The sequence below is a fragment of the Barbus barbus genome, assembly GCF_936440315.1.
Source record: "Barbus barbus genome assembly, chromosome: 39".
Classification (NCBI taxonomy): domain Eukaryota; kingdom Metazoa; phylum Chordata; class Actinopteri; order Cypriniformes; family Cyprinidae; genus Barbus; species Barbus barbus.
In genome coordinates, this window is record NC_136717.1 from 24395643 (window position 1) to 24419284 (window position 23642).

The 23642-nt window shown below is 33.4% G+C and overlaps 1 protein-coding gene across 1 annotated transcript; it reads right to left on the reverse strand.

Moving 5' to 3' along the window:
• Positions 1-996: 996 nt before the first annotated feature.
• LOC306858420 (tubby-related protein 3-like) lies at positions 997-22252 on the reverse strand. Its single transcript, XM_079398965.1, has 12 exons — positions 22155-22252; positions 16477-16518; positions 15713-15764; positions 12111-12273; positions 10100-10285; positions 8698-8831; positions 7184-7375; positions 6975-7087; positions 5871-5988; positions 5694-5792; positions 5444-5615; positions 997-2765 (listed from the first exon to the last, which is right to left on the reverse strand). The coding sequence occupies exons 1-12, from the start codon at positions 22169-22171 to the stop codon at positions 2632-2634; spliced, it is 1422 nt and encodes a 473-aa protein (XP_079255091.1). The 5' UTR covers positions 22172-22252; the 3' UTR covers positions 997-2631.
• Positions 22253-23642: the final 1390 nt, after the last annotated feature.

Consider the following 23642-nt stretch of genomic DNA (forward strand, 5'->3'; position numbering starts at 1 on the left):
GTTAGTCTGACTTATTTTGAATCAAATCAAGTGACAATAAGTCAGACTAACTGAAATAACCCTGGCTTATTTGGTCAACTTGTTTTATGAAACAGCCCCCTGCTCTGATTAGACTCTCAGGCCATGAATACAAGTAAACCATGAGCTGTAATTCTCATGCCTACCTGAGGGTGTTAGTCAATATAATCAGCTTCATATTCTCCAAGGGGTGTTTTTTGTTTTATTTATCCAATGACTCTAGTCTAGGGAATCTTTTCACAACATTAACATTCCAGTTACAGCACGTTAAACAACTTTTACTAAAGATAATTTTTCATAGAGTAGAGTATTAATTAAACTAGCAAGTTTCACCTGATGGTAAATAATCAAACTTCGCGTCGCCATCGCGGCTAGTTAGGACAAAAACTCTGATTAACATGGAAAATATACTTTTTATCTGTAAATATCACAAATATGCGACAAAAAACGTTGGTCTGTAAATAAAATCGTATCTTTAGTAGCTGATGTTTGGCTGACTATGCTAGCAACACCGTTAACAATCAAAATAGCGCGGGATGCACAGATTGCTCCAGAAAACTTCCTATATATATTTCTAAATGCACATTTTATATCTCCATCTTTTTGTATACATTTCATAACTATTTCATAACACCATGATATAATTAATTAACCATCAGGTAATGTTACAAGAGACTCACCTCAAAAAGCGCACCAGACTCCTCTATCAAGTAACGCCGCGCGCCACTGCTGCGCAGTACGCATGCGCAACCGCTACTGTACTACTGTATCTTCCCAAAAATAAATTGACATTTATCTTATTAAATGATTAATACACTCCACTGGTTGTACTGTGTTTATGAAAGTTAAAATCATACAGAAAATTAAGAAAAATATTTTGTATTTAACTAGAAAAGTTTGTCAATACAAGCTATAGGCCTTCTGTAGTTTCAAGCCTACGTGTCACGTGATCAGGATCCACAGTAATGCATGTTTTTTCATATTTATGAATTTTAATTACTGTATTTCTACCAACAGTGTCATCATAAAATACAGTTTGTGCAAACAGGTTATTGGTTTAAAATGAAAACTATTTTTTTTGCATATATATATATATAGTATACTCTTGGCTGACAGACACACAACATATGATGAATATCAACACACACATCAAACATATCAATTGGAAACACACTAAACAGGAACAAATGTGCTTGAGCTTCCCTTTTTCTGTAGTTGCTCAGGATGTAAACACGTTGTAAAAGGCGACGTTCACCATCCATGCAGCAGAAAGCGGTAAGAACCGGAAGTGTGCGTCAGTTTTTAAAGTTAACAAAGAGTCCAGCGCTTCTCCTCATTTATTAACATGCAATGTGTTTCCTCAGGGACTTTTGGTGAACAAAGACTAGTGAAAAGACAAATAACGGACCACGTTTAAAAACAGAAGGTGTTAAAAATGTCATATTTGAACATGCAGAATGCAAAAAATACATCAACATCATCCAAAAAAAAAAATAATAATAATAATTTAAATCTCATGAAGATACATCTAGGACACATATCACCTTGATAACAAAAAAAAAAGAAACTATACTCTACCTGAAGAAAATGAAGCACATTTTTAGATATGAAAACTTTCACTACCATAATGCATCTGGATAAATTACTGTAATTCCCAATTGCTCTATTACATGATTTTTTTTTGTTTAATTTTCTTAATCCACAATATAAGTTTTTCTTTTAATTTCAGTGGTGAAGTCTTTGGAAGCTTCGGGATAAAAAAAAAAAAAAAAAAGTAATTGTGACAATTTTTACAATTCTGAGATTGTCTCACAATTTAGACTTTTTTTCTTGCAATTCAGAATTGTGAGAAATAAAAATCTGAATTACGAGATATAAACAGAATTGAGAGATATAAACTCATTGTAAGATATAAACTCAGAATTGTGCAAAATAATCAGAATTTAAACAGATACTGTGATATAAACGCAGAATAGCGAGATATGAACAGAATGTGATATATAAGCACAGAATTGCATGATATAAATGCAAAATTGCATTATATAAACTTTTGTGAGACATTAATGCTGAATTGTGAGTTATAAACTCAATATTTTGAGAAGAAATGTCCAAATTGTGAAATATAATCTCACACCTGTGAGAAAAAAAGTCAGAATTTTTATTTTTTATCCCATGGCAGAAACAAGCTTCAGTAAAATTCTGAGCAGAAAATGTTCTTAACTGTTTGTGTGAGATTTTCCCTAATAACAACATGCTCTTCAAATCCATCAGACACTTACAGAACATCACAGAAAACATCATAAAAAGCATAAATAAAATCAATCTCATTTCAGAAAATTCCTCAGTCTCTTTTCTACTGGTCCATTAAAGCATAAATCTGGCGTATTTTCTCTTTTTAGAAAAAAAAGTTGCAGGATCATCTTGTCAGTTATTCCAGGTAGTAAAAGGTTAAATGATTCCATGTGTTTCCTTTACAAAACGATTAATTTGGTCCTTTTGTTTCTAATTATTGTGATATAGCACAAATATCTTCCTGAGGACGACTGTACTTTAGTGTCCTGAGTGAAGAGCTGTGTGTGTGTGTGTGTGTGTGTGTAGGGGTGAGTCACATGGTCACTCGCAGGCCAGTTTGCTGTCAAAGCTGGACAGGCCGATAGCAAAGGCCTGCAGGGCACACATGGGGTAGTTATAGTCCAGAGTGAAGATGTCCTCTGCCACTCGGCCAAACTGCATCACGATGTAGTCAGCTGAAAACACACCAACAGAAATGATGTAAAGACAAACCTTTAATGTAAAGTCCATTATATGAAGAGAGCTATATATGATATGATTTTGATTTGATTTATTATTAAAAAGCAATGTACAAGAATAAAATTCTTCTTTTTATTTTTTTAATTGTACTTTAATATCAAGTGCTTTAAAAAAAACTATTTAAATCTATTTTTAAATAATTAAAAAGAGAGGGGGGAACTGTACTTTTGAATTGTAATTTGGTAGCAAGTTAAATAAAAATTAATAACAATAAAATTATTATTAATAATAAAAAAGATATATCAAAACAACTTTAAAACTACTAATACTTTAACTAAAATTAAATTAAAAACAGAACATTTAAAATAAATACGCAACATTTATTCCATTTAGTTTACCGTGATTTACTAAAATAACTAAAACTGAAATAAAAATGAATGAAACCAATTCAAACATAAAAAATGAAATAAAGAATAAAAATGACTAAAACAGCTTTAACATTACTAATACTTGAACTAAAATTAAAAACAAAACAGAAAATATAAAAATAAAGATGCAACATTTCTCATTTTCATTTATCTTTCATTTAAATGTAAAACCGAAATAAAAAATAAAATAAAAAATATAATACAAATGATTAAAACAACTTCAAAATTACAAATACTTCAACTAAAATGAAAATGAAAACAGACCATATAAAAATAAAAAGGCAACATTTCTAATTTTCATTTCATCTTGAAACTTAATAAAAAACTAATAAAAATTGTATACATATTTAAAATAAAAATGACTTCAAAATTACTAATACTTTACCTAAAATAAGAAAATTAAAATTATATATATATATATATATATACACAAAATAATTAAAAAATATTATTTATATGTGATGTACTAAAATAACTATACCTGAAACTGAAATAAAAAGTAATATAAATTATATGAAAAATTATAAAAAATGACTACAGCTTTAAAATGACTAATACTTCACCTAAAATTAAAACATCAAATATAAAAAAAAAAAAAAAAAACACACACACATATACAGGTCCTTCTCAAAAAATTAGCATATTGTGATAAAGTTCATTATTTTCTGTAATGTACTGATAAACATTAGACTTTCATATATTTTAGATTCATTACAACACAACTGAAGTAGTTCAAGCCTTTTATTGTTTTAATATTGATGATTTTGGCATACAGCTCATGAAAACCCAAAATTCTCAAAAATCTCAAAAAATTAGCATATTTCATCCGACCAATAAAAGAAAAGTGTTTTTAATACAAAAAAAGTCAACCTTCAAATAATTATGTTCAGTTATGCACTCAATACTTGGTCGGGAATCCTTTTGCATGAATTACTGCTTCAATGCGGCGTGGCATGGAGCCAATCAGCCTGTGGCACTGCTGAGGTGTTATGGAGGCCCAGGATGCTTCGATAGCGGCCTTAAGCTCATCCAGAGTGTTGGGTCTTGCGTCTCTCAACTTTCTCTTCACAATATCCCACAGATTCTCTATGGGGTTCAGGTCAGGAGAGTTGGCAGGCCAATTGAGCACAGTAATACCATGGTCAGTAAACCATTTACCAGTGGTTTTGGCACTGTGAGCAGGTGCCAGGTCGTGCTGAAAAATTAAATCTTCATCTCCATAAAGCTTTTCAGCAGATGGAAGCATGAAGTGCTCCAAAATCTCCTGATAGCTAGCTGCATTGACCCTTCCCTTGATAAATCACAGTGGACCAACACCAGCATCACTGACTGTGGGTACTTGACACTGGACTTCAGGCATTTTGGCATTTCCCTCTCCCCAGTCTTCCTCCAGACTCTGGCACCTTGATTTCCGAATGACATGCAAAATTTGCTTTCATCCGAAAAAAGTACTTTGGACCACTGAGCAACAGTCCAGTGCTGCTTCTCTGTAGCCCAGGTCAGGCGCTTCTGCCGCTGTTTCTGGTTCAAAAGTGGCTTGACCTGGGGAATGTGGCACCTGTAGCCCATTTCCTGCACACGCCTGTACACGGTGGCTCTGGATGTTTCTACTCCAGACTCAGTCCACTGCTTCCGCAGGTCCCCCAAGGTCTAGAATCGGTCCTTCTCCACAATCTTCCTCAGGGTCCGGTCACCTCTTCTCGTTGTGCTGCGTTTTCTGCCACACTTGTTCCTTCCCACAGACTTCCCACTGAGGTGCCTTGATACAGCACTCTGGGAACAGCCCATTCGTTCAGAAATTTCTTTCTGTGTCTTACCCTCTTGCTTGAGGGTGTCAATGATGGCCTTCTGGACAGCAGTCAGGTCGGCAGTCTTACCCATGATTGCGGTTTTGAGTAATGAACCAGGCTGGGAGTTTTTAAAAGCCTCAGGAATCTTTTGCAGGTGTTTAGAGTTAATTAGTTGATTCAGATGATTAGGTTAATAGCTCATTTAGAGAACCTTTTCATTATATGCTAATTTTTTGAGATAGGAATTTTGGGTTTTCATGAGCTGTATGCCAAAATCACCAATATTAAAACAATAAAAGGCTTGAACTACTTCAGTTGTGTTGTAATGAATCTAAAATAAATGAAAGTCTAATGTTTATCAGTACATTACAGAAAATAATGAACTTTATCACAATATGCTAATTTTTTGAGAAGGACCTGTACATATATATATATGTGTATATATAAACGACTTACGGTCATTGTCGTGGACGATCTGGAAGTTCTTGACGGAGGCCTGCGTGACTCTGCCGTGGAAGTTGAGCACGTAGGACTGCGTGTCGTCGTTCCACACCGGAGCTTTATTGTGCAGCTCGATCAGATTCTCCAGCGAGTGATTCTGCCATTTACTCAGCAGAGACTCCTGCTCCTAAAACACACACACACACACATCAGCTGCTGCGCTCACAGTGATGATCTGACTCACAGCTCCAGAGGAGACACTCACGCACGCGGGCCGAACCGGAACCCGCTCGAAGTTCATGTTCATGCCGGGAATGATCACGGTCATCTTCCGTGGCCCTTTGAAGCCCAGAACATTGGTCTCCTAAAAACACACACACACACACACAATAAGAAGTGGGCAAAAGCACTCAGAAACAGAGAGAAACAGAGACACACTGACGTAGCAGATGGCAGTGAGCTCCTGTCGAGTGTTGGTTTCCTCCAGCAGCGCTCCGGGGGTTTTCGAGGGGTTCGTGCCGTTATCGTACACAGTAAACTTGGTTCCCATCATATTAGACCTGCGGTGAACAGTGAACATCATCAACTCGTCATCTAATGAACGGCAGAACATCAACTCACACACACTCCAAAACAAGCTACATGTGATTTCAGTCACGGAGTGGGGGAGCAAAGGCTAAAAGCTTGTGTTAACTAACTTAAGTGTTTTCAATCTTTTAGACACTATCATAAAATTCAAAAGGCCGCTATATATTTTCATGTATAAAGACCAAATTTATATTGGAAATAATGTGTAAAATATTACTTAGAAAATATTTAGTTCCTATTACATTACATTTTTTATGTTTTTTTTTCTACTTACTATAATACTGTACAGTTGGCTGTATTATTTATCTTTTATATTTTAATATTATTTTTAAAATCTTTATTATGCATTAAGTTTAATATTTTATTAATTATTTATTTTAATCTATTTGTTACTATTTATTTATTTAATACATTTTATTCATTAATGTACTTATTAATGTTGCATTATTTATTTATTTATTTTATTAGCTTTCATTTAAATATAACTTTTAATATTTATTAACTTTAATACAATATCTTGTTTTTTTAAATAGTTTTATTTTAGTACAATTTTCATTATTCCTTTTGTTTCCTTTTATTGTTTTATTCCTTTTATTTTACTATGTAAATGTAATTATTATTTATGTATTTTAATTGTATTTTTATTTTTAATATATATTTTAATCAAATTTTAAAATTTTTAGTTATTTATTTATTTATTATATGTGCTTCTATTGTAAATACAGTATTGAAACTACAATTTGTGCTTTTAAAGAAAGGTGGGAAATTGTTTTCTGTGGTAACTGACTGGATGTCACAAATGCTGTCAATGGTGTCTTGATTACATATTGAACCAGAAACATCCCATCGATCGCAAGTTCGCAGTGTCAAATATGATCCGATCATTTGAAGGTCACTTGTGACTGAATCTCTTGAGACGAGACGAGTTAATACCAGATAAAAAACACCAGAGAGGCACCTCAGCTTTCCTATGAAGCTCTCGCCCTCACGGGACAGATCTGTGGCGTCTACAGAGATCAGATAGTTGGATGTTTTGCTCTTTTTCCTCTTGCGTCCAGCCAATAAGAACACCTGAGAGAGAGAGAGAGAGAGAGAGAGAGAGAGAGAGAGAGAGATGAGCGAGAGCACTAAAGTGAGCAGAAGTGATTGTGAAGGATCAGATCAGACCTTCTTGCCGTCTTCTCTCTCCAGGTGCATGAAGTACGTGGGATAGAGTCCGCGGTCCATGCCCTTCTTATCCCGCGAGATGCGGCACTTGACGGTGACCCCCCGCGGAGCCGGACGGAGAACAAACTCCTCCAGATTATCCACCTCAACGGAGGAGCCCTCAGCTGACGGAGAACCCACTGGGAGACACTCCTGACGGGACAGAAACAAAACTCACACATTTAGTCCTCAAACAGACATGAATCAATGATGAAAATAGATCACTTATTATTCTCACAGGGTCTCTGAGAAAATGAGGAAAGTTCACAAACTGAATGAAATACTTTCCCGTATCCCAATTTAATATCCAGAGTTTAATGGACTCTATGCACAATCACTTCTGCATTCAGGCCACTGCAACTTCCAATGCAACGCAGTGTATGGAAATTGTGAGAAAATTAAGCCAAAATGAAATCTTGTTGCAGTGTTACACTACAGCATTATTGATGTTATTTTATTTTTTCTATCAGTTTTTATTATTTATTTAACTTTATCAATTAAAAAAAATATTTATTTATTTATTTATTTATATTTATATTTATATATATATATATATATATATATATATATATATATATATATATATATATATATATAAAATCTAACATTTTCACTTATAATTTAAATGTATTGTTTATTTAATTTAACTATTATTTATTTTTAATATTTTATTATTCATTTATTTGAATTAAATTTTTTCTTATCTAATATTTTATTTTCCATTATTTATTTATTTATTTAAAGCAATGTTTTATAATTTATTTATTTTAATTATTGTTTAAATTAAATTGTACTAGTTACATGTTTAAATCTTTTATTATTTATTTGTTTTATTTTATTTATTTTTGTATTAAATTGTATTAGTTACATGTTTAAATATTTTTTTATTATTAATTTGTTTTAATCTATTTTGCCATTATGTATTTATTTTCATCTTTTTTATAGTTTTATTATTTTTTTTCATCTTTTTCATTATTTTTTTTCATCTATTTGTATCATTTATTTATTTATTTATTTTAATTGTACTATTTATATTTTAATCTATTTTTTAATATTCATTTATTTTAGTATATTTTACCATTATTTATTTATTTATTTTAATCTATTTTTTTTATTTTGTTTTGTTTTTTATTTTTAATATTTTTGTAGTTGTTTTTTTTAACAAAATTGTATTTATTTATTTATTTTTTATTTAGAGCTTCTGAACCTCATTTCTGAAATGTTTAAAGTTTAATAAAAAATAATGTTATGTTTACAGTAGTTATATAATAATATATCTAATATACTATATTGTAATGTAATTATTTATGAATCAGTTATATGATAAGACAGAAAGAGTTTGCAACAGTTATACGAATGTTCGTGGAGTACTGACACTTCAGCAGAAATACACAGACAGTCAGTGTGCATAGAGTTGATTTGCCTCAAACTGTGACTCTGTGTTTGTGTGGAGGAGGTTGTTGGGTCTGTCTGACCGTGGTGGATTTGGTGCTGGAGGCCGACGCAGGACGAGTGTTCTCTGTGTTTGGCGACAGCGATCGGCTTCGCTCTTCAGCTTCATCATCATCTTCCTCACTGGCCTCGTCGTAGTTCATGCTGCCAGACAGTCCTGAGAGAAACAGAGTTTAAAGAGCTGGAGATGAGAAACAACAGCTGCTGCGCCGAGACTAGGACTGCCATTTACACGCAATCTCCTGAGAGACACACACACACACACACACCAGACAGTGTATGCTGTTCTTGACATTTTTAAAAATGTCCCCAGTAAACATTCAGTAATATGATTTATAGTATATTATTGTTCTTTATAGTTTTGATCTTTTTACACAGTTAAATTTATAAATTTTGTGTACTGTTCAGCATATAAATGTCCAAAGTCTTTTTGTTATATAAAAAAGTTATTAAACTTCTTATTAAGATGACAACATGTAAGTTTCTGTAACTTCTGTAATAAAAGCTTTAGCAATTATCGTGATATGAAAAGTCCCCAGTCTCTAGCAGTGTTGTTTTAGTATCATCAATATACTATTATAGGTTTTGTTCAAATTTTTAATTAGGTTTAACTCTTCTGTTTTCTGGTTTCACTTGAATTCTAATTAAAGTTTTGGTTAATTTGTTGTATGTTTTTATTTTTTTATTATTATTATTTTATTGTTAAGTATTTTCATTATTATTAAAATAAGTACTCTTTTTTTATTGTAGTTTCAGATTTTAACAAAAATGACAAATGTTGTCTTGGCAACTAGCTGAAATCATTGTTTAAATATTTTATTTTTATATTTTTATTATTTATATATTTGAATCAAATTATTATTTAGTTATTTATTTATTTTAATCAAATATTGTCTCTTTTCATCTTTTTTATTATTCATTTATTTTAATCACATTTTTTATATTTATTAATATTTTTTATATTTTATTTTATTTCAGTTAACATTTCTTTCAAGTAACATTTTTAAACATTAATGTTTTTATGGTTTTTGTTTCAGTTAACGTCCCCAGAAAAGAAAGAAAAATCACAGAACTTGAAAAAATGTCCTGACGTCTGTGCAAATGAAAAAATATATCTAAAAATGCCAAATTGTATTTAATTTTTTTATGTATTTATTTTATTTTAATTGACATTTTTATAGACCGCTTTTCAAGTATTATTTATTTTAATAGTTTTTTCATATAATTTTTAAGTATTTATTTATTTTAAATCTCATTTATAATTATTCATTACTTTTTTTGTTTTACTTTAGTTCTTTTATTTGTTTTATTTCAAGTAACGAAAATGTTTTTATGGTTTTACTGTAAGTTACCGTTACCACAGAAAAAACATTATAAACAGAGCTCCCCTGCACCTGTGTGTGTGTGTGTGTGTGTGTGTATTACCGCGTCTCTGCAGTAGTGTGTGTAAGTCAGTTTTGGGCTCCAGCAGTGTGTCGGTGTCGGCATCTGTCTCCGGCTCTTCTGCGGCAGGCAGCGAGGGCTGCTGCGGTGGACTGACCGACAGAACCTGGATCTTACTGCCCAGATCTGGAGCTTCTGAACCCAGCAGAGCCGCGGGGCCATCGATGCCTGACGGACAAACACACACACACACATTCAATCATTCACACACAAAACACACATACAGCCGCAGGGCGAGATACTGAATGCAAATCAAAGCACAATATTCAATTCTAGATCTATTCAGCAGGCGGAGAGATCATTTTTGTTTGATAGAGGAAACTAAAAAAGTCTGACTGCAAATGAAAGAAAAACCTTCTCAGAGAGAGTGAAGGACGAACAGCAGATATGAGTCCTGAGAAACAGATAAGAGAAGGCAAAACTATTACACAAATGACACTGAAGCAAAACAGTGGGATGAATAATAAAAAGCATAGTGAAGAGAGTCATGATTTAAAGGTATAGTTCACCTAAAAATAAAAAAATTGCTGTTCATTTATTCACCTTCAGGCCATCCAAGATGTAGCTGACTTTTTTTTCTTCAGTAGAACAAGATTTTTAGCAGAAACTGTGCTCCTCGGTGAATCATACAATGCAAGTCAATGGGTACCGGCACTTTGAGAGTCAAAAAAAGCAAATACAGGCAACACAAAATTAATCCCTGTGGCTCCTGATGATATATTGAGGTCATATGAAGCAAAGCGATCGCTCTGTGCAAGACACTGAACATCATGTACAACATTATTACCTGTAATCCTCATTACCTGTAATGAGTTTTAATTGAGTAGATCTGTGCTGCTTGAGCTGTGAACTGATTCAGACGATTCTGATTTGATGAACTGATTCAACTAGTTCACTAAAAAGAATCGGTTCAAAAGAATGATTCGTTTGGAAACCAGATATTACTCAGGAGGCTCTGGATTACAGGTAATAATGCTGTAAATAATGTTCAGTTTCTTGCACAGACTGTTCGTTTAGCTTCATAAGACCTCAAAATATCATCAGGAGCCACAGAGATGAATTTTGTGTTGCTTTTTTTTTACTCTCAAAGCTCCGGTAGCCATTGACTGCAATTTTTTACCATTTTTAATTAGTCAACTTGAAAATGTAACTACAACATGATTCAATTAACTTCTTTATTAACCCTCTAGTTAAAGAAAATTCTATTCCAAGTGCACCACACCATTAAGTTGTTAGCATGATGTAAATGTTAAACAAATCACTTGTTAAATATCTTTGCAGATAAGATGCATGAACTACAAGTACATCTTGTACTAACTTGTCTTACAGGTATGTTCAAAAACAACAATTATAACAACAATAATTTGAAAAAAATCTGAAAAGTCAAATTCAAAATGACTGAAGGTATAACACCAGTAGACTATTATTAACTATAATTATTCTGTAAAAACAACAGCAGCTTTCAGCCTGTAACCATGATCCAAACATGAAATATCAGACATACACTAGTAGTTCTTCACAGGTTTTTTTATTCGATTGCGCTGCTTTTCCATAGTTTTTTCTATGTAGACAAGGACGCGTTTGACTGTTGCGCTTGTGTCATGCAATCTAAAATAAAAACACGACGCTCAAGTTGAAAGAAGTTCACTACCATCTTCTTGCATGTATTTCCTATTCCACTGCCCGTATCGCATCTTTGTCAACACAAAAGCGCATTCTGTGTGATATGAGCGCGTCACACATGAGCGGTTAATCGCGTGCGCCGACGTGCGGTTGGATCGATCTTTTCTCTTTACTATCATCATTGGCATGTTGTCAAAGTGTCTAATTTTAACGTTTGGTAATACTTCTACTCAAAATCCTGATTTCTTGATTTCTAAAAAACAATATCGTTACAAAATATTAAATTTGAATGAATCGCTAAAATCGGAAAAATCGCCCAGCCCTACAGCAAATCTTCATTTTTGGGTGAACTATCCGTTTAAAGCCTCACCGTCTAGGATGATGTCACTGGCAGTGCTGAGGTGCGGCTCCACGAGCAGGGCTTGTTCTTCACTGTGGTGCGGCCGAGAGCGCCGCGGACGCCCCTCTGAGTTCGGCTGGACCATCAGCGGCTCCTGACGCTTCCGCCGCTGCTTCTGCTCCAGCAGCGCCCTCTGCAGACATAACACCATTAACACACTCAGATCATTCATTATTCATCACATACTAGATGCTTACAGTGCATTTAATAGAGCGTCAAACCATTAGAACAAGTATAAAATGAGGGTGCTGTCTGTTAATGTGGCTTTTTAGAGAATATGCAATCAGAGACATATGGAGCGGCTTACTGTAGAGGAATCATCATTCTGCTGTTGTGTTTCTTTTCCAGTGTTGTTATTGTTAACTAAAACTACTAATAAATCATTTTCAGTAATTTAAATGAAGATGAAATTAAAATATATATATATATATATATATATATATATAAGTGTTACAAGAAAACTTTAAAAAAATGAATGGGATCTTTTTTTCCAGTGTTATTATTGTTAACTAATTTTTTGGAAATAAAATAATATAAATATTATTTAAATATATAATATTTATATAGAAATATTAAATATAAAAATTTGAACGAAAAACTTGAAATGTTGTCAGTATTGTTATTCTAAATTTTAACTAGTAAAAATTATTTGTCGTTAATTGAAATGAAGCTGGAAAAAAATAAAATATTCCATAAATATTTAAACCTATAAAAACATGAACATAAACTTAAAATGTTGCTTCTATTCAGTGTTTTTATTGTCAACTAAAACTATTAAAAAAATGTTTCTGGAAAATAAAATAAAATAAACCTGTTAAATTTAAAGGCCCGGTTTCACAGACAGGGATTACACTAAACCAGGATTAGGTCATAGCTCAATTAGGACATTCAAGTAATTTTTATAAACATGCTTAGAAAAAAACATTACTGGGGTGCATCTTGAGACAAAACAAAGGCACTGATATATTTTAAGATCAATCAGTGCAAGTTTCTTTCAGCTGAAACAGCTAAGATTTACATTTTAGTCTGGGATTAGGTTTAAGCCTCGTCTGTGAAACCGGGGAAAAATTGTTGTTTCTATTCCAGTATTGTTATTGTTAGCTAAAACTACTAAAAATAATTTATGGTAGTTGAAATGAAGCTGAAATAAAATAAAATATTACATAGAAATATTAAACTTGAATGAAAACTAGAAATAATGTTTTGGCAACTAACTGATATGGGGGTCTTAAGACTAAAGAAGACTAAAATAAACGTTAGAGCTGTCTAAACTGAAAAAAGCTTGCACTGACATATCTTAAAATACATCAATGCCATTGTTTGGTCTTAATGTTTTTTTTGTAAGGCATGTTTGTAAAAACTACTTAAATGTCCTAATTTAACAAAGGCCTAGTCCTGTCTTAATCTAATCCCTATCCGGAAAACCGTCCCATAAAGTTCAAATTGAAGTACTAAAATTACTGAAACTGAAAGCAAAATTAATAAAATCTACATGCAAAAAAAAAGTAACATTAAAATGAAAACTGACGATATAAAAAAAAGCTAATTCAAAATATAAAAAAAAATAATAGTACATTAATAGTATTCATAGTTTTGATGATTATAAAATGTGAAAAACAGTCATACAAAAGAGTAAATAGGATTATCCAAGCATGTGACAGCTATTGTGATACAAAGATAATCTACTAGAGCTGAGATAAAAACAGCGAGAGCTCTGTACGGCACAGGAAGTGAACTATCATAGTCAAGGATCAGGAGGATGAGTAGAAAACACACACAATCCTTCCCAGAAACAAAGCACTCACAGAAAGATGTAGAAGTTGACGCATACTCCCTAGAATCATCCTTTCAACAGCAGAACCGAACAGTGTGTGTGTGTGTGTGTGTGTGTATGTGTGTGTGTGTGAGAGAGATATAGAGAAGTGGGATGAAATGACAGTAGACGACAGACAGGAAGCAAAATGAGGGCTGCTAACACAATGAGAGTTTCACTTAAAGTCAAACGGTGCTGATAAGCTCACGCTGAGGGGCGGAAACACTGGAAACAATCAATTACATCAGAATGGAAAGTAAAATCCATACTGTGTATTATTGTGTGCTATTGTGTTTTATTATCCTTTGATGTGTTTTATAATGCTTTGATGTGTTACCATGTAGCTATTATTTTGTTTTGATGCGTGTTATTGTGTATTATTTTGTTTTATTGTGTTTTTTGATGTGTTTTATAATGCTTTGATGTGTTACCATGTAGCTATTATTTTGTTTTGATGCGTGTTATTGTGTATTATTTTGTTTTGTGTTTTTTGATGTGTTTTATAATGCTTTGATGTGTTACCATGTAGCTATTATTTTGTTTTGATATTTGTTAGTGTATTATTTTGTTTTATTGTGTTTTTTGATGTGTTTTATAATGCTTTGATGTGTTACCATGTAGCTATTATTTTGTTTTGATATTTGTTAGTGTATTATTTAGTTTTATTGTGTTTTTTGATGTGTTTTATAATGCTTTGATGTGTTACCATGTAGCTATTATTTTGTTTTGATATTTGTTATTGTGTATTATTTTGTTTTTTGATGCGTTTTATAATGCTTTGATGTGTTACCATGTAGCTATTATTTTGTTTTGATATTTGTTATTGTGTATTACTGTGGTTTGATGTGGGTTTTGTGCTTTATTGTGTTTTGAGGCATATGTTGTATTGTGTTTTCATGCTTATTATTGTGAATTTTTATGTTTTGAAATGCGTTATTGTGTATTGTATTTTTTGTGGTTTGACACATTATTGCGTATTGTTTTATCGTGGTTTGATGTGTTTTTGTGCTTCGATGCATGTTATTGTATATTATTCTGTTTTCACGTGTTACTGTGTATTGCTTTTTACTGTTTAATGCATATTATTGTATATTGTTGTTTTCTGAAATATGTATTTATTTTAAGTTTTATTGTATTTTGATGTATATTATTGTTCTCTGGCATGTGTTATTGTGTATTATTGTGTTTTTGAGGCATGTTATTGTGTTTTATTGTGTTTTGACAAGTGTGATGATAGATTTCTTTTGATTGTTTTGATGCATGTTATGTTTGATTGTGTTTTCATGCATATTATTGTGCATTTTCTGTGTTATTGTGTATTGTATTTTTTGTGTTTTGTTGTGTGTTATGGTGTATTATTGTATTTTTGACGTGTTATTGTGCATTATTGTGTTTTGATTCATATTATTGTGTATTGTTTTGTTTTGAAATGTGATATTGTGCATTGTATTTTTGTGTTTTGACTATTGTGTATTATCGTTTTATTGTGTTTTGATGTCTTTATGTGTTTAGATGCATGTTATTGTGTATTACTGTGTTTTCACATGTGTCACTGTGTATTGTGTTTTATTGTTTTAATGCATATTCTTGTGTATTGTTGTTCTGAAATGTGTTTTTGTGTTTTATTGTATTTTGATGCATGTTATTATGTATTATTGTACTTTGATGCATATTATTGTGTACTATTGTGTTTTACTGTGTTTTGGCATGTTATTGTTTTGATGATTGTGTTATGTCTTGTCGTGTAAATGTGTCTCACTTGTTTCTCCAGTTTCTGCTGTCTGAGGTTCAGACTTTCATCCTCCAGCGTACTGAAACACAACAAACAACATTAAAAACCCATAAACACACACTTATACCATTCCATTCAGTAGATATAATTTCATTATATTCACCAGTGGCTGAATCTGAATCTAAAACACATCTTTTGACATGATGAGACTAGAGACTGAATGCTGCAGTGTGAGTGTTTTAACCACCATCAGTCATCTGTCAGTCATTGCGTTGCTAGGCAACTGATAGACATTCAAACGAAAGAAAATAAATTTCTTGCAAACATCCTCACATACACACATCTATACATGCTATTTAAATACCCTGTACAACTTTTTTGCACATTCTTTTGCACATTCCTCTTTATTACTATTTAAGTCAGCAACATACTGACCTGCACATTTATATTTATATTTTTTATCTTTTATTTTATTTTATTCTTTTATTTATTTATTTTTTTCTACTTTTCTTTTTCTTAATATTTGTATACTATATAATTGCACTGTCCTTGGAGCGGACCTGACCTACATTTCACTGCTGGTTATACTCTGTATAATTGTGTATGTGACAAATAAAAATCTTGAATCTTGAACATGACTGTGTGTCTAAAAATACACCCACACCCACATAAACACTCACCCTGCAGAGACCAGAGAAACATTTCAGTTCTGCATTAAAAGAATAAGTATAAAGCTTGTTTTATTTTTTTGTTTAAAGCATCACCGCATATGAGTAGTGAGTTCGTTGTACCTGGTCATGGCGGCGGATGCGAAGCTGGAAGAACTGGAGGCTCTTTGTTTCCATGGCGATGACAGACGGAGTGAGAGCAGAGAAACACAAGAGAGGAAGAGTCAGTGAGGAAGATGACGAACGAACACACACCTGAATGAATGTTTCATGCTTACGGAGGTAAGGTGACACACAAGCTGTCTGATGTGACACCTGTGTCGCCGTGGTTACCAGGGTCAACATGACAACTTGAGGTAACACCCCACACACACACACACACACACACACTAACAGATGCTCTCCAGTAAGAAAGAAAGAAAGAACACTAAAAACACACCTATTTCTTACATGAATTGAGTAAAATGAAGTTCATTATATACAACAGAGCACAGTACCCCTCCAAAACACCAAACATTCACAGACATTTCAGTACAGGACGCAGCTTTATAAAAACTAAAATCAGTCAACAGTCTTGACTTTACAATTGCATTAAAAATTGATACAAGATAACATTCCTGATTCTGTTCAATTTTTTCTCTCCTGCTCATGATGCATATTGCCATTTTTCTTTTAGCCAAAACAAAATTTAACAACTGACACTCTCTCTGTCCTCTCCTCCAATATTTAACACCAAAAATAAAAGTTTGCGCTGAAAATTTTTCAACAAGCAAGAAGCAATTCAAACAAATTAGAAAGAAAGATCAAATGAATGAAAAGCATCCATCCATCCATCCATCTATCTATCCATATATCCATCCATTTGTACCAAATGTAATATTTTTAGGAATCAATGACAGCAAAACATGTTTTCCCATCAATGTTTATGATGTCAATAAATGTCAATTGACCCTGCATCCGTCCATCCATTCATTTATACTCATTGAATCAATATCCATATTTGGAAACAACAGCAGCATCATTCAAGAACTAAAACACTGTGGATTTAATGAGTGCAAACATACAACAGAGCGACGGTTCTCATGTGAATCCAAACCACACACTCCTTTATACGAAACACAAACTTTCAACACTAAACCTCTGTTCTGTCTCTCGTGTGTGTGTGTGTGTGTGTACCTGTATGACCAGCGGCTGTAAGCGGGCTGAGAAGAGCTCTTCACCGTCTCCATATCGAGTGTGTGTGTGTGTCTGGGTTTGGGGCATCTCTACCTGTGCAGGTCATGAGGGAACACACACATGACAGCCGCAGGTGAGCCCTCAGGGCTGCTGCTGGTTACTATGGCAACAACATCCCACAGACGCCCTTTGAAAAGAATGACGCAGCCGAGTGTTTGGTGTCACTCTGAAGTGTGAACTCTTCTACACGTGAAACCCACCAGCCGAAAACTACACACGACTGCAGAAATGCATGTTTGACATTTGCAATATAGCGTAATATACAACTATTTAACTTTAATGTGATTTTATTGTTTTCCTCAATCGAGTTTACTCATTATTTTAAACAGCCCTAACCTTCTCTGAACTGTCAATGCAACTGCCACAACTGTTTTATGGGACATCACATCTCTACTGCATGTATGCATAGTAACTCACCTAAAACATCTACAGTTTTTCTCAGTTTTCCTTGCTTTGCCTCAAATGAGAGTTCTCAAAACAATACGCTCAGATTTCTGAACAATTTATTTCTTTTTCCAGCTAGCTTTATATTTCTAATGCATTTAAGCAAATTGCATGTGTTTAGGCACAAATGTACATTTGTCTTCAATTTACATAAATGCACATGGCTTGTTGATCAAAACTGATGAGTGCAAAATTCTCAGTGCAAAATTTTTTAACATTTTTTCATCATGGGAGCCATCGATCAAAATCCATCCGAAATATGTTTATATTTCATAAATATACGATTATGATTGTGATGTGCTAAATTTACAAATGTTTGTGTGTGTGTACAACAGTAATGCTTTTCCCAGTAAACTTTTACCTACTGTTGAAATCTGGATCTAAAAAGTTGAACAGCCAGACAACTTATTATATCATTATAGACTAAACATATCATTAGTAAGCAGTCAGTGCAAACAAAAGAGAAGAACAAAATAGATATTGTTATACAACAAACATTTCCAGAATTGACTGCCATGCTGAAACAAACATCAAAACATTTTGAACATTTAGACAACTTTTCATTTTGGTTGCATTGGCCAATTTACTGACATAATAACCAGGTTTTGAAGCGTGAGTTTAATGTTTTGGTTGAGTAACTGCAGACATGCAATTTGGCAGTTGTGACAAAAATGACAAATATGGCCAAAAATGAGCCAAAGCAGTTGAGAAATACTGAAAAAAACCTCCTTGCTTGAAGTGTGCAAATTGTAGAAAGTTGTACTTGCTCTTTTGCACATATGGGTCAAAATATGTGTAATTTGCTTGAATTAATAAGAAATTAAAATCTGGTGTGAACAAGAAATGAACTGTTCAGAGATGTGAACTTTACTAGTTTAAGGGGGAAAATAGAGAACAGAGTCAACACAAATAAGAAAAATGAACTGTTTTGAATTGTGATGTCCCATAAAATATTTGACAATTGAACTTATAGTTTATCAGACAAAATAACAGTCTTCATTTGACTTCCTCCTTTTTAATCTCATTGTGTCTGGATGGAAGTCTGATTATCATGTAGACATAATTGACATGTAAATGTCACCGTGTTAGTGCAAACAAGATGCTTCTGCTGTTTAATTTCAATCAATGTTTTTTTTGGACTAAGGAGGGAGTTTTGAGGAAGTTCTGAAACTCTTATTTAAAAAAAAAAAAAAATTGTTACTTTAATGCTATGAACAAGTAGTGAAAATACGCTCTAAAACCGAGACTGCTGTGCAAGTTGCTTTGGCAAGCAACGTCTGTTATGTAAATTATTATGAATGTAAACACAAACTGCAATCGTCTCATCTGCAGCGTGTCATTTCCTCTCACGGCTCTGATAATGATGCCAATCTCAGGCAGTGCTGTACTTCCATGTTCCTCTAATGGCTACCGAAGAGACCGTAATTGCGCCATCATGACACTCTCAGACTTATTCATCAGGTCTGCGAGTGGATGGACCATTTTCTGGCTTTGTGAATGAACTCCTTGAAAATGCACGGTGCGATATGAATCCAGGCCAGCTGCACTCATCAAAAGAGATCTAGGAGACACACATATGCAAAAAGACAAATAAAAACGGCAACATGCATGCAAACCCACAGCAAGCGCAATACATTCTGCGTCTCAGTGCTGTTGGTTATAATAGACCACAACAGAAGTAAAAAACATTTATTTTACCAATTATCCCCAAAATTAAAGCTTTCAAGACAGATCCAACATGAGCTTTGAGAAATGTGACCATATACAGTGAATGGGTGCCGTCAGAATGAGAGTCCAATCAGCTGATAAAAACATCACAATAATCCACACCACTCCAGTCCATGGACTGGAGTGTTGTGGAATGGATAATTTGTAGATTATTGTGATGTTTTTATCAGCTGTTTGGACTCTCATTCTGACGGCACCCATTCACTGCAGAGCATCCATTGGTGAGCAAGTGATGGAATGACACATTTCTCCAAATGATGAAGAAACAAACTCATCTACATCTTGGATGGACTGAGAGGGAGACATTTTTAGCAAATTTCCACTTTTGGATCAACTATTCCTTTAATCTTGAAGCAAGTCCACCAATTACAGAAGTCATAGTAACCATAGAAACAGGAATCACAGCAGAATTGCTGTGCAATGATCACCCACTCCAATGAAGCAATGCAAATGATGTAATAAATTCAGTCTCCCTACACTCTCAAACAGCTTATATCTTTGAATGCTTTTCAAACAAGAGGACCAGATCAGATAAAACAACCTCATCAGATCACAACACAAGAAACAATCCAGAATCCCATCCATCCAAACTGAGAGATGAAATTAGGAGTCAAACACAAGGCAGAAGCCAAAATAGAAGCTGGTTCATCATTGCCAGAGATGTGACTTTAAGAAAACTGCGTCAACTCTTCTCAGAAAGCAGCTGAAAGTTAAACAAAAGCTGCAGATAAATCCAAACCACTTCCTGTCCTTGAGCATCAGACCAAACCACACCGAATTCCAGTGTGGTTCTGATAGGAAAGAGCCGGTCACGTCTGGAGGACAAAACTTACACAAAGAAACTGAGGGCAGATGTGGAACATGATCTTAGTCCTGCCAACACTCTCGACTCAGAACAGAGTCAAGGACAGCCAGAGATTCCAGCTGCATCGCATCCTCACAGCTGTCAGATTCATCAACATCACTCTGCTAAACGATTATAACGAGAGACTGTCTAATTAATCACTCCATATGAGCAGCATTAACAGCAGAACAGTAAATAAAAAACTGGTGTACAAATGACTTTGAAACAACTTTCATTTAAAAATTGCTAGTAAATTTCACAATCTAGAAAATATAAAAAGAAAAGTATTTTGGCAGAGCAGATAATTTGTCTAATAGAACAAAATTAAGGCACTCTTAGAAAAAATAAATCATCTTCAAAATAATAAGTATATAATCAATAATAAGTATAAATATATAATCAATATATTATTAACACATTTTACAAATGCAATTAAAAATAACTTAAAATTAAATAAAATAAAATAAATAGATTTTATTAGATTATCAGTTCATGCTAACATATTTCCATTTTTATTGTCTATTTATAGAAATGCATAAACATGTGAATTGGTATTTTCATCTATATAATCAAAAGAAAATAAAGTGAGTAGTTTGCAGTTTGCAAAGGTTTACATCTTTAATAATAATTTACTATATTAATACTTTGCTAACATCAATATCACGTTGTTTACTATATGGTTATCCAAACCTAACCCTAAAATCATGCGAATTTGTGATTTGCGTGAATTTGTTTGTATAACATTTAAGCAATTCCCCCTCAATGATTCCCTTCAATTTTCTAATGATTCTAAATGATGATGTAAAATTTGGACACACTGCATATTATTATTATTTTTTTAAATCCGTGAAAATGTAAAGGAATTGCAACAAATACCTGATTAGTGCATAAATACTTCACAATTAAAATAATAATAAATTATTTTGACATTGCAATTAGAAAGGGGGCTTAATTGTACTGAAAACAATGTAAAAAAAGCCAGAAACCTTAAAGATGTGACTATAAACTGAAAATATGTGTAAAAGCGCAGTTTTAATTTGATGATACATATATATATATACACACACATGTATTAGTAGCAATCACATATACTCTCATCTGAGTGATTGTTAATGAATTACAGCCTGTTGCACTGATTGATTAAAGATTTTTCCAATTATAAAGATAAGCTGTGATTTACAGTTGAGCAGCTGATCATCATATTTACTGATTTAGCACTGTAATGTCGATCATACAGCGATTTTTCATCTATTATCCTCCAGCTAACCGTTACACGCACTCTCCTGCTTCATTTTCACCTCATTTCTGGTCATAGTTCAGCTGTTTGATGGGGATTTGTGTGTTTGTTCAGAGTCTGCGTGTGTTGTTTTGTGTTTTTAGCTTGGACTGATGTTACAGCACGCGTGAAACGCAACAAGACCCACCGAAAAAACACAGCAAAGTTACGAAAGACACGAATGTAAGCACACACGCACGAGCACACAGTGCTCCCCAAACGGACGTCGCTTTTGGATCATTTCTAAGAATTGTGTTTCCATCGGCGTCTTACCTGCTGTAGTAACTCATGTTTATCCGCCGTTGCTATGGACTGGACTCCAATGCTGCCGAGTCGCGTGCGTCCCCGAGCGCAAAACACGCAGCGGCCGCAGGCGCATGCGCACACGGTTACGCGTCAAATGACGATCCTTCCTCAAGGGGGCGCGTGACGGCTCAGAAAATCCATTCCTCCACGTGGGCTAAAAAATTATATAGAAGCTACTTTCAATCTATATGCAAAATAGAATGGTATTTAATTTCATACAAATGGAAATCCCCCTCTCTATAAAATAATCTAAAAAAAAAAAATGACTGTGATTGGTCCATCTTTGAAATGCGCTGCGAAAAGTAACATGTATCATGTGACAGCGCCGCTTATTCTCTCTGAACAAGATTACACTGGAGTAATGACTTTAAAATCCACTGAAGATATACAATAAATTGTTCAAGAGGGAGAATTGGTTTTATACCCATTTTATGATGATTAAATTTATAAAGCAAGCTAGATGTGACAGATTACCTTCAATGAACATTATAAGATAAAATTCCTCAGTTGTTGTGGGAGGTATACGCCCTCTTCTGGTGACTTCCTTTAAATACAACAGCTTTGGCTGGTCACTGGTTCAAAAAGCAATCTGGTTTTTAATAATGTTCTAAAAATGTTGATTTATCATGGAATATTTTTCCTGAAAAGTTTTTGTTTTTTAAATTTAGCTAGGCTACTTGTTTTAGTTTCTTTTTTACAGTCTATGGTTTCAGAGAACATTTACAAATAACATTCCCATTTGTTGCTAAATTATAAAATGGAATGTTCCCTTAACAAAACATTCATATAGGCCTATACAAACAAGAACAAAAAATAAATAAATATATAAAATAAAACTTTTTGGAGGTTCAGAGAACATTTAGAAATATTATTTTCGTAACTTAATGGGAACGTTAGCAAAACGTTCTTAAAACTGATTTTTGGGCTGGTGCTGGTCTCCAGCAAAACCTTGGTACAGTCTTAAAAATAAAGGTGCTTCACGATGCCATATAGAAGAACATTTCTGTCTAAATAGTCCAATAAAGAACCTTTAACATCTGAAGAACCTTTATGTGTTCTTTGTGGCGAAAGAAGGTTCTTCAGATTATAAAAAGGTAAGAAAGTGATAGTTCTTTGACTGAATGGTTCTTTGTGGAACCAAAAATGGTTCTTTTATGGCATTGCTGTGAAGAACCTTTTAAGCACCTTTATTTTTAAGAGTGTAGAGCTGGTTGACTTCAGTTTTACTGATTATGTTAAAATAAGTATGTACACTTTAACAAATGAATGACATTATATTCAAGTGTGAACGAGGTGAAACATACTTTTTGGATCCACAGTTTGTGCCAATGTAAAGAACAGACAGCCCCAGGATATTTAAATCTCTGCTAGATGGCAGTATAGAGTGATTTTTCCTGTTCAGAACCTACTGTTCTCATCTGTTATAAGATTTGTAATAAAGTTCTAACAGTGATG

What these genes read in the sequence shown, in the direction of transcription:
- LOC306858420 (XM_079398965.1), bottom strand. An exon ending in GCATCCGCCGCCATGACCAG is followed by an intron (nt 15,765 to 16,476) that starts GTACAACGAACT and finishes GTTGTGTTTCAG; the next exon opens with TACGCTGGAGGATGAAAGTC. An exon ending in AGAGAGAAGACGGCAAGAAG is followed by an intron (nt 7,088 to 7,183) that starts GTCTGATCTGAT and finishes TCTCTCTCTCAG; the next exon opens with GTGTTCTTATTGGCTGGACG.